The 12,928-nt window shown below is 35.6% G+C and overlaps 1 protein-coding gene across 1 annotated transcript; it reads right to left on the bottom strand.

The window, feature by feature from the left end:
* Positions 1-239: 239 nt before the first annotated feature.
* LOC117315156 (centrin-3-like) lies at positions 240-12,810 on the bottom strand. Its single transcript, XM_033869301.1, has 5 exons — positions 12,806-12,810; positions 12,096-12,241; positions 9,635-9,749; positions 3,818-3,894; positions 240-268 (listed from the first exon to the last, which is right to left on the bottom strand). Exons 1-5 carry the CDS (start codon positions 12,808-12,810, stop codon positions 240-242), a joined length of 372 nt encoding a protein of 123 aa, XP_033725192.1.
* Between the last annotated feature and the right edge of the window lie 118 nt (positions 12,811-12,928).

Raw genomic sequence — 12,928 nt, 5'->3', positions numbered from 1 at the left:
TCCTCTTGTCTTTCAATTATAAGTCAGACCTAAATTGTCTTACCAGCAATTCTGTTTATCCTGGGTACATCTGGGTTAGACTACAGACCATACTGTAAATATTTGATTTTCTGACACCTCTCTTTGTCTCTCTCTCCCTCTCTCTCTCTCTATGTCTGTCTTTGTTACTATATATATGTCTTTGTCCATGTTTCTTGTTTCGTCCCTATTGCTTTATTGTTATGATTTTTCTGTTTGCTCTACACCTTCTCTTCTGCTTTCTTCCTTTCTTTAAATACAGTGGGAAAGTAACATTAAGAAAATTCATCAAAAGTAAATGATTTTATGAATCTGGATTAAGATGTGTGTATTTGTGTTGGATACAATTGTATACTATGTACTTTACACTGTATGAAAATCTCTGAAAAAATAAAACAAATACAAAAAAAAAGACTTAGAGGAAGGGAAAAGTAGAGAAAAGATCAATCTGACATGGAACCTATAAAGATCATTCAATGGTGGGCGTCAAGATCCCTCTGGGATCTCTTGTTATAAATACCTGAGTGTTATTTTCCCCCCAAAAAAACTGTCATGGAGTATGTGTTGTAGACCCCTAGCACAACAAGCTGTCAATGCTTTTTTTGTCACTAACAAGAAAGATAGATTACGTTCATATTGTGCATTCAAGACATTCTTTTGTATGGAAGAACATATACGTCAATTTGTAAATAAACAAGAGGCCCATGGGGCCTGCATCGCTCACCTGGTTGGATTAGACCAAATGTCAAAATAATGTTCATATTCAATTTGTTTTATTTGCAAATCTCTAACAATGCTATATATGGTTATAGTGTGGTAATACGATTTAATCTGCTTTAAAGATTAATGAAGTCCAGACTCTCTAAGGTCTGAAAGACCTCAAGAATTGCTTTTAGAACATACATTCATCACTATATGACTAGTAGCGATTCAAAGGAATTACCAGTACTGGCAATGGGAGATGTACTGTATGACAAAAACTGACTTGCATGTCATACGATTTTGTCACAATTGAACATGTTTGATGTGTGCATTTGATTTATTTTGATATTGAATTTCCATGCATAATTCTAATCTGCATATAATGTATGTATTGTAAATAATTTTGAAAACTTCAGTTATTGCGTATTTATGTATGGCGGACATTGTCTTTATACATGTCATATGATAATGTTATGACTAATGAATTTCTTAATATTCTCTGACACATACTGAAACTATGGGAGTTTGTGTCTGTGAAGGAGCCGCGGTGGCCGAGTGGTTAAGTTGTCCCGACACTTTATCACTAGCCCTCCACCTCTGGGTTGCGAGTTTGAAACCTACGTGGGGCAGTTGCCAGGTACTGACTGTAGGCCGGTGGTTTTTCTCCGGGTACTCCGGCTCTCCTCCACCTCCAAAACCTGGCACGTCCTTAAATGACCCTGACTGTTATTAGGACGCTAAACAAAAACAAACAAACAAAAGTGTCTGTGAAATTATGAGTGTAGCTATGAAAATAATAATATTTACCCACACTTGTATTATAGTTAGACATTTGGAAATAATTTATTGTCTAAATGTACTGCTGGGTGGAGACATTTATTACTGAGTTATGTAGTTTTAGCTCAGCTTACAGCTCGAGTTTACTCTGGCCCCGACACATTACCTGCTTTGACTCACACCTGACATCTATCTGTCCAAATGTCTTAAGTCAGGTGTTAGGGCCAGATGCAAATCGGGCTAAAGTGCAATAGTACTCATAAAATACATACAGTCAAACCTGCTCTAACGACCCCCTGTATATAACGACTGCCTGTCTATAACGACCGGTTTTAAGATTCCCCGTGAGATTTTACTATATAACGACCCTCTGTATAGCGACTACCTGTCTAATGTGGCTAACGACCGGTGATTTCGGAACGGCGGTCGCTAATTTGTTTTCTATAGCGACCGATTTCTGTCGGCCATCTTCTGCTCTCGGCAGTCATCCCTCATAAAATCCCCGGAAAATTCAGACACATCGACCCTGGCTTGATTATACAAACAAAGGACCACCACAACCCTGGCCTGAGTATATAAACAAAAGACCCCTACCACCTGTTAGACTATAATTACTGTAGCTGCCCTGGCCTGGGGCTCGGTAAGAGAGGAGTCGGGTCACCATGCGTGTCGGTATTACATTACAACTGTGCACAGGTGGCTTCATTTGACACGGTCAGTTAATTTTGTGATTACAACTAGGATACATCACTTCAATAACAAAACTGGTCATATCTGTCAACAAGATTTACTCACATGAAAGCCAATAATGCCTTTCTTAATCGTAGCTGTCGGTACCGGTACTAGCGTTTGTACTGCCGCCATCTTTAATTAGTCAATACTAATAAAAAGTCGTAAACTGACACAAATATCCGGATTTCAATTTGGGTCAGAAAAAAAAAAAATTTGGTTTTAAGAAGACTATAACACAAAATAATTAGTAGTAACACAAATATAATTAATTAATTAATAATTGTGTATTCTTTTTCTTTATTTATGAAAGAAAGGGAGATAATTTGATAGATACATATAGCATTATTTCAGACAAAATATTTTTTTTTAATTATCCATAAGACCATTTTGAGTTATATTTTGTGTTTGGGTCCATAAATCATTAAATATTAAACCCTTCAGATTTATAAAGTTTATGCATTTATTTAACTTCTGACTGGTCTTCTGAATGCCCTGTTCAATGACAATTTATTTATGGCAGGTTTAAGTAAATTGGTTGGTGCAATAATTTTGACCTGTCTATAAAGGAAACCTGTCTATAGTGACCGTTTTTCTGCCTCCCCTTGGGCGGTCGCTATAGACAGGTTTGACTGTACTTGTTTCCTGAGCTAATCATTAGAATGAAAGACATTTTGTAATTTTTACATATCATTAGTATTGAATAAAAAATATGGTTTAATCATACTACATGATTAACTTTTTGCAAATAACAACGAAATATGTATCATGAACCTTCATATTTCTGATGTATATACTACATCTGTAATAAATGTCGAGAATTTACATATAGTTTTGTTATATTTATATAACGGTATATTGCCTGAAGAGCCCCAAGATGGGCGAAAGCGCTAGCAGATACTAGTCTTTGTGTTTTGTGTTTTTATAAATTTATACTGTCACATGCACATTTAAATTTCTTTGCTGCTATATTTTGCTGCGTATATGCCATTGGGACATTTGATTGTCAAAAGCTTGAAGCAAGTCTTTTATACAGGCATTCAAAACCATTATATCAATAATTAGACTGTTTCTCTGAATTTTTCTTCAATTTTATAAAAAACCAAACCAAGCTTTTTTCACATGAATTTCATGTGAAATTTTTCACGTGAATTTCACATGAATTTCACGTGAATTTAACGTGAAAAATTTCACATGAAATTCACGTGAAAATAATTTCACTCACAATTTCACGTGAAATTCATGTGGTGAATTTTTTCACGTGAAATTCACGTGAAGAAACATTGGCTGTGTATGCCTTGGCTATAAAAACAGAGGGAGAAACAGATAAGACATGACAGCTAAAAAAGAATAAAATCTATCACTATTCTATTTCACAAGCAGCTATTAATTACTACAAGGTATGTATTATTACCAATGTATCTTGAATCAACTTGAGAAATCAAATCTATATACGTAACATTTGTACACTTTGATATAAAAAAGATCCACATTATTCTTCCACTTCGTACGAAATGGAGATAAATGTACAATATAGATGGACTCTAGTTTAAAACTTGTCAGCTTCCTCAGTACAAGTATGACAACTTACTTTCACCATCTGCCTCTCTATCCAACTCATCAATCATAGCTCGTAATTGCTCATCCGTCATATTTTCTCCCAACTCTCTGTAAAACAATGGAAAACAATTATAACTAAGTCAGGTACATGTAATTGTAACCTGTCTTTACTCAGGTCGGGTAAAAATATTGTCCTAAATCAGGGTTTTCCCTGGGACCCTCAAATTTAATAAATTTAAGAGTCCTGGGACTCCAATCACAATATGTAGTAAAACTATCAATTTTGGGAGTCCTTGGGCAATGTTAGGAGTCAAAATGCAGGTAAATTTGTCACCATCAAGTCAGGTTAACATGTCATCCTAGAGTCAGGAAAATATGTCATTCTAAAGTCAGGTAAGTTTGTCATCCTAAGTCAGGTAAATATGTCGTCCTAATGTCAGGTAAATATGTCGTCCTAAAGTCGGGTAAATATGTCATCCTAATGTCAGGTAAATATGTCATCCTAAAGTCAGGTAAATATGTCATCCTAAAGTCAGGTAAATATGTCATCCTAAAGTCAGGTAAATATGTCATCAAAAATCAGGTAAATATGTCATCCTAAAGTCAGGTAAATGTGTCATCCTAAAGTCAGGTAAATATGTCATCCTAAAGTCAGGTAAATATGTCATCCTAAAATCATGTAAATATGTCGTCCTAAAGTCAGGTAAATATGTCATCAAAAATCATGTAAATATGTCATCCTAATGTCAGGTAAATATGTCATCCTAATGTCATGTAAATATGTTACCCTAAAGTCAGGTGAATCTGTCGTCCTAAAGTCAGGTAAATATGTCGTCCTAAAGTCAGGTAAATCTGTTGTCCTAATGTCAGGTAAATATGTCATCCTAAAATCAGGTAAATATGTCATCAAAAATCATGTAAATATGTCACCCTAAGTCAGGTAAATATGTCATCCTAATGTCAGGTAAATATGTCATCAAAAATCAGGTAAATATGTCATCCTAAAGTAAGGTAAATATGTCATCATAAAATCAGGTAAATCTGTCATCCTAAAGTAAGGTAAATATGTCATCAAAAATCAGGTCAATATGTCATCCTAAAGTCAGCTGAATCTGTCGTCCTAAAGTCAGGTAAACATGTGATCCTAAAATCAGGTAAATATGTCATCCTAAAATCAAGTAAATATGTCACCCTAAAATTAGGTAAAATATCTGTCCTAATTAAGTTGATCAGGTAGATCTGTCATCCTTAGCCAAGTTAACATAATGTAAGATAAATCTATTGTCCTAAGTCAAGTAAGTCTAAGTCATCAGAAGTTAGGTTGATCTGTTGTTTTAACTCAGGTAAAATATGCCATCCTAAGTGTGATAAATATACTTGGATGAAATCATCAGCATGGGATGACTGTTTGACTGGATATATTAGCCAGGACTCTTCCTCAGGGACTAACAAATGATGGTACCAATTACCGAGTTAAAACTCCAAATTGGCTGAAATTTCAACATTTTTTTCTTCAGGCCCAGACAATGGGACAAGGATTGAAAATCAAGGATTTTTTTTCTGTGTGAACCATGGCACTGCCTCCCAAGTTATCACTGATTAAATGTTTGTCTTCTTAATCTGTCTCTGTGTTTGTTATTACCTGGCTACTTTTTTACCCGTCTATGTGTTAGTTTTTACCTGTCTCTGTGTAAGTTATTACCTGGCTACTTTTTTACCTGTCTCTGTGTAAGTTATTACCTGGTTACTTTTTTACCTGTCTATGTGTTAGTTATTACCTGTCTATGTGTTAGTTATTACCCGTCTCTGTGTTAGTTATTACCTGTCTCTGTCAGTTATTACCTGTCTATGTGTTAGTTATTACCTGTCTCTGTGTTAGTTATTACCTGTCTCTGTGTCAGTTATTACCTGTCTCTGTGTCAGTTATTACCTGTCTCTGTGTTAGTTATTACCTGTCTCTGTGTTAGTTATTACCTGTCTCTGTGTCAGTTATTACCTGTCTCTGTGTCAGTTATTACCTGTCTCTGTGTCAGTTATTACCTGTCTCTGTGTTAGTTATTACCTGTCTATGTGTTAGTTATTACCCGTCTCTGTGTTAGTTATTACCTGTCTCTGTCAGTTATTACCTGTCTCTGTGTTAGTTATTACCTGTCTCTGTGTTAGTTATTACCTGTCTCTGTGTCAGTTATTACCTGTCTCTGTGTCAGTTATTACCTGTCTCTGTGTTAGTTATTACCTCTCTCTGTGTTAGTTATTACCTGGCTACTTTTTTACCTGTCTCTGTGTTAGTTATTACCTGTCTCTGTGTTAGTTATTACCCGTCTCTGTGTTAGTTATTACCTGTCTCTGTGTCAGTTATTACCTGTCTCTGTGTCAGTTATTACCTGTCTCTGTGTCAGTTATTACCTGTCTCTGTGTCAGTTATTACCTGTCTCTGTGTCAGTTATTACCTGTCTCTGTGTTAGTTATTACCTGTCTCTGTGTCAGTTATTACCTGTCTCTGTGTTAGTTATTACCTGTCTATGTGTTAGTTATTACCCGTCTCTGTGTTAGTTATTACCTGTCTCTGTCAGTTATTACCTGTCTCTGTGTTAGTTATTACCTGTCTCTGTGTTAGTTATTACCTGTCTCTGTGTCAGTTATTACCTGTCTCTGTGTCAGTTATTACCTGTCTCTGTGTTAGTTATTACCTGTCTCTGTGTCAGTTATTACCTGTCTCTGTGTCAGTTATTCCCTGTCTCTGTGTCAGTTATTACCTGTCTCTGTGTTAGTTATTACCTGTCTCTGTGTTAGTTATTACCTGTCTCTGTGTCAGTTATTACCTGTCTCTGTGTCAGTTATTACCTGTCTCTGTGTTAGTTATTACCTGTCTCTGTGTTAGTTATTACCTGTCTCTGTGTCAGTTATTACCTGTCTCTGTGTTAGTTATTACCTGTCTCTGTGTTAGTTATTACCTGTCTCTGTGTCAGTTATTACCTGGCTACTTTTTTACCTGTCTCTGTGTTAGCTATTACCTGGCTACTGTTTACCTGTCTCTGTGTCTGTTATTACCCGTCTCTGTGTCAGTTATTACCTGTCTCTGTGTTAGTTATTACCTGTCTCTGTGTTAGTTATTACCTGTCTCTGTGTTAGTTATTACCTGTCTCTGTGTTAGTTATTACCCGTCTCTGTGTACGTTATTACCCGTCTCTGTGTTAGTTATTACCTGTCTCTGTGTTAGTTATTACCTGTCTCTGTGTCAGTTATTACCTGTCTCTGTGTTAGTTATTACCCGTCTCTGTGTTAGTTATTACCTGTCTCTGTGTCAGTTATTACCTGTCTCTGTGTTAGTTATTACCTGTCTCTGTGTTAGTTATTACGTGTCTCTGTGTCAGTTATTACCTGTCCCTGTGTTAGTTATTACCTGTCTCTGTGTTAGTTATTACCTGTCTCTGTGTTAGTTATTACCCGTCTCTGTGTTAGTTATTACCTGTCTGTGTTAGTTATTACCTGTCTCTGTGTTAGTTATTACGTGTCTCTGTGTCAGTTATTACCTGTCTCTGTGTTAGTTATTACCTGTCTCTGTGTTAGTTATTACCTGTCTCTGTGTTAGTTATTACCTGTCTCTGTGTTAGTTATTACCTGTCTCTGTGTCAGTTATTACCTGTCTCTGTGTTAGTTATTACCTGTCTCTGTGTTAGTTATTACCCGTCTCTGTGTTAGTTATTACCTGTCTCTGTGTTAGTTATTACATGTCTCTGTTTTAGTTATTACCTGTCTGTGTTAGTTATTACCTGTCTCTGTGTTAGTTATTACCTGTCTCTGTGTTAGTTATTACCTGTCTCTGTGTTAGTTATTACCTGTCTCTGTGTCAGTTATTACCTGTCTCTGTGTCAGTTATTACCTGTCTCTGTGTCAGTTATTACCTGTCTCTGTGTCAGTTATTACCTGTCTCTGTGTTAGTTATTACCTGTCTCTGTGTCAGTTATTACCTGTCTCTGTGTTAGTTATTACCTGTCTCTGTGTCAGTTATTACCTGTCTCTGTGTCAGTTATTACCTGTCTCTGTGTCAGTTATTACCTGTCTCTGTGTTAGTTATTACCTGTCTCTGTGTTAGTTATTACCTGTCTCTGTGTTAGTTATTACCTGTCTCTGTGTTAGTTATTACCTGTCTCTGTGTCAGTTATTACCTGTCTCTGTGTTAGTTATTACCTGTCTCTGTGTTAGTTATTACCTGTCCCTGTGTCAGTTATTACCTGTCTCTGTGTTAGTTATTACCTGTCTCTGTGTTAGTTATTACCTGTCTCTGTGTTAGTTATTACCTGTCTCTGTGTTAGTTATTACCTGTCTCTGTGTCAGTTATTACCTGTCTCTGTGTTAGTTATTACCTGTCTCTGTGTCAGTTATTACCTGTCTCTGTGTTAGTTATTACCTGTCTCTGTGTCAGTTATTACCTGTCTCTGTGTTAGTTATTACCTGTCTCTGTGTCAGTTATTACCTGTCTCTGTGTTAGTTATTACCTGTCTCTGTGTCAGTTATTACCTGTCTCTGTGTTAGTTATTACGTGTCTCTGTGTTAGTTATTACCTGTCTCTGTGTTAGTTATTACCTGTCTCTGTGTCAGTTATTACCTGTCTCTGTGTTAGTTATTACCTGTCTCTGTGTTAGTTATTACCTGTCTCTGTGTCAGTTATTACCTGTCTCTGTGTTAGTTATTACCTGTCTCTGTGTCAGTTATTACCTGTCTCTGTGTCAGTTATTACCTGTCTCTGTGTTAGTTATTACCTGTCTCTGTGTCAGTTATTACCTGTCTCTGTGTCAGTTATTACCTGTCTCTGTGTCAGTTATTACCTGTCTCTGTGTCAGTTATTACCTGTCTCTGTGTCAGTTATTACCTGTCTATGTGTTAGTTATTACCCGTCTCTGTGTTAGTTATTACCTGTCTCTGTCAGTTATTACCTGTCTCTGTGTTAGTTATTACCTGTCTCTGTGTCAGTTATTACCTGTCTCTGTGTCAGTTATTACCTGTCTCTGTGTTAGTTATTACCTGTCTCTGTGTCAGTTATTACCTGTCTCTGTGTCAGTTATTACCTGTCTCTGTGTCAGTTATTACCTGTCTCTGTGTTAGTTATTACCTGTCTCTGTGTCAGTTATTACCTGTCTCTGTGTCAGTTATCACCTGTCTCTGTGTCAGTTATTACCTGTCTCTGTGTCAGTTATTACCTGTCTCTGTGTCAGTTATTACCTGTCTCTGTGTTAGTTATTACCTGTCTCTGTGTTAGTTATTACCTGTCTCTGTGTTAGTTATTACCTGTCTCTGTGTTCGTTATTACCTGTCTCTGTGTCAGTTATTACCTGGCTACTTTTTTACCTGTCTCTGTGTTAGCTATTACCTGGCTACTTTTTACCTGTCTCTGTGTCAGTTATTACCCGTCTCTGTGTCAGTTATTACCTGTCTCTGTGTTAGTTATTACCTGTCTCTGTGTTAGTTATTACCTGTCTCTGTGTTAGTTATTACCTGTCTCTGTGTTAGTTATTACCTGTCTCTGTGTTAGTTATTACCTGTCTCTGTGTTAGTTATTACCTGTCTCTGTGTTAGTTATTACCTGTCTCTGTGTCAGTTATTACCTGTCTCTGTGTCAGTTATTACCTGTCTCTGTGTTAGTTATTACCCGTCTCTGTGTTAGTTTTTACCTGTCTCTGTGTTAGTTATTACCTGTCTCTGTGTCAGTTATTACCTGTCTCTGTGTTAGTTATTACCTGTCTCTGTGTCAGTTATTACCTGTCTCTGTGTTAGTTATTACCTGTCTCTGTGTTAGTTATTACCTGTCTCTGTGTTAGTTATTACCTGTCTCTGTGTTAGTTATTACCTGGCTGTTCTGCGGAGGTTACGGAGGCATATCTTCCCAGACAAATCATCATCAAACAGTTTGGATCCTTTCTGTACTTCCTCTTGCGGATCTCTCTCCAGCATCATATCCGTCACTGTGATAAAACAAATTTAAGGTTATCAGGGTTAGTGACGAATAACGGGGAATTATAAATTGGTCACTTGATATATCTGATTGTCATGTATGGCTACGCCCACTGATACTTTTTCCTACATTGACTTTTTTCTTACTTAGATATATATATCAACCATGTTTGCTAACATTCTGAAATTTACATGGAGGAGACAGTTGTTGTTGAAACTGTATGTCTATAACAAAAGTACATTTTGAATACCTCTAGACTCCCATTTTACTGAAATAACTGGAATTTAAAAACATACAATCCAAAATCAGGTTGGCAAGTAATAACACACCAAAAAACTTTTTCATTGAACATATTCACCTCTTCTTGTACGGTCCCTAGGTTCCATACATCACAATTTATTCCCAGGAATGTTTCATACTTTTTATAAATATTTCTCTCACTCAACCAAAAAGAAGACACTATCCATTCTGGGACAGCAGGTCTCATTGACCTAGTACGTTTTCCACAGTCACCTTATTTAAATCTATATTTGTGGAAATTCTGCACTGATTTTAATAAGTTACAATTAGTTTTTAGTACAGAAAGTTAACATAAGAGGTGGTTGCTAGGCAACTAATCCCCAACTACAATACTTGCAGGGATCACTTTGGGCAGAGATTTGGGGATTTTTACCCATGTTTTTAATAAAAATCTCATTAAAAATTCAAAATTGTACTTTTTTATGCAGACAAATCTCCTAGGAATTTTGCTAATCTCATAAAATCTCCCTTAGGTTTTAAGAGCCAGAGTTATCCCTATACTTGTATAATAATATATGTACATTGTACCTTCAAAATAGTAGTCTTTATTTAAAATTTAGTCAAAGAATTGGATATTTCACACATCAAGGTAGCTTATTAAAAATATACAAGGCAGCTTTAAAAATTAGAATTAAAGATAGTTTTATGAATGGCAAATAAGAAAGATAGATCAGATTAGTAAGATATTTAAAATTCAATTGTCGAGATCAAAACATCACAGATTCAGCTTTCTTGACTCTATTGACTTTAAAATCATCAAAGACAATTTGGAAAAGACAATTAAGTAATCGGAAATTTCTGGAAGTGTTTATAAATCTTCGGCTTTGCTACTTTACTAATTAATCCAAGAAGAAGTTGAACTTATAATTTACTAATATATTCAATGATTGTTTACAAGCTATTAAGGAGATTTAAATATAACAAATGTTAAATGCTTTATTTGTGTTCAGTATTAAAAATATTGATTGATACCATAGGCCAAAATGTCTAATACATAAATGTTCTTGAGATGAATTTCCTACAATTCTGCACTTAATTTAGAAAACTGATAATAATTGATAATTGATTGATTTTGAGATTCTGAAAGTGAAACACATTCCCATCACTATAGCCCGAGTTTGAACTGGCACTGACACAATGCATGGTGTTAGGGCCAGAGGAAACTCGAGCTACCATCCCTATACTGTCCACTTCTGAGATTCCAGAAGTTTGGGACAACCCTATCAGCCCAGCTCTTAACTTCACAATTTTATGCCATGTACATGTATCGAGTGACCTCAATGATTGTTTTAATATATCAAGTTGTTCTAATAAATTTTGGAAAGATGTTTTCAGAATATGGAAAAAATTGAGAAATTCTAGACTATTTAGGAAAAGGGCATTGGATCATGACTCTTTTTTGAAAACTCCATTATGGTATAATACAGATATAAAATTGGAAATAGAACCATCTTTTACAAAAACTGGTTTAATGTTGGAATTTATACAATTTCTGACTTGGTTAAAGATCATGGTAATCTAAGTTTCTATACAATTAATGAGTTTCTAGAAAATTTCAGAGCCAACACTAACTTTCTCCAATACCACGGACTGATATCTGCAGTTAGATCTTTTATATATCCTATGACTCGTTTCGTTGGGATAATACTATTGTTTTGTGACGTCATGAATAAAAAATACAACATAATATTGTCTCTGTAGTAGATAAAAATGTATTATTTTGTATAAAAATCCATGAATCTTTTTTTTGTTTTTTTTTTTTACCCCCTCATAGATCAGTTATGTGATAAAATATAGCACTCTTTGTAATAATTGAATTATAAAAAATTAATTAAACTTGTTCAAGAGATTCATTCTGACAAGTACAATTATTAGGAAAGATAATCTAAGTTCAAAAACTGCAGTCTTAAATCCTCACTTCAAAAGATATCAGTAATTTATTTTAGTATGTGTAGCAACTTAGCTTTTATTGGTAAGTAAAATATCTTGATAGAAAAGTGATGAACAGATTTCTTATACACAAAAAGAAAATAACATAACCAGTTCTGAACCCTACAAAACCTTACCTTGAGTTCATGGTAATCAATGGCACGGTCTTTGTCTGTATCAAACAAGTCAAAAGCCTCTTGGATTTCCTGTTTCTGTTCCTCAGCTAGCTCCCTCTTCTTTTTCTTTTTACCTTTTTTCAGTGCAAACTCAGCTCTGTTAGTCAGAAAAATAATTAGAAAAGATTTAAAACAAATTTATGTACTTTTGAACATAGGGACATATGGGTATGAAACAGTATACCGTATACAATGTATAATTATATAGGTTTGTTAGATTTATTTCTGGTGCAGGACTAACAGTACTTACATGAACAATATACTATAAAGCATGTACATATAGTACTAATTAGCAGGGTGCCTCCTCCAGGATTTGAACCATGACCGTTGGCTTGCCAGTCTGACCCCGACACGTCTGACCCCGACACGTCTGACCTACCTTTGATTTGATTTACAATATGTAGGATGTCTTCAACTTCAGATAAGAATTTCTTTCTCTAAAACGGAGATATTTCCCAACAATTTGCCGTCACCAGAACGTTCGATACCATACATCTATATGTGCCAGCTGTTCCACTAATGCGAAACTCAAACTTCTGTCAATTTCATGTCGACCGTGTGGACAAATTTATAACAGTTTCATTGGGGAGAGAGATACTGTGCAATGTATTTGGCTTGTTACAGACGGCTTTCGCCATCAGGACGTCATTGTGAAATTGACGGCATTCTTGACTATTGGGCGATATGAGGGTCCGACATATTGTAAATCAAATCAAAGGTAGGCCAGACGTGTCGGGGTCATTGCAGACAATAAAGAGTTACAAAAAGTATTAAAAAAAGGAAA

Source organism: Pecten maximus, chromosome 17, assembly GCF_902652985.1.
Source record: "Pecten maximus chromosome 17, xPecMax1.1, whole genome shotgun sequence".
In the NCBI taxonomy this organism is placed as follows: domain Eukaryota; kingdom Metazoa; phylum Mollusca; class Bivalvia; order Pectinida; family Pectinidae; genus Pecten; species Pecten maximus.
Note: the sequence above shows the minus strand (reverse complement) of the source record. Positions and strands in the feature narration are given on the sequence as shown.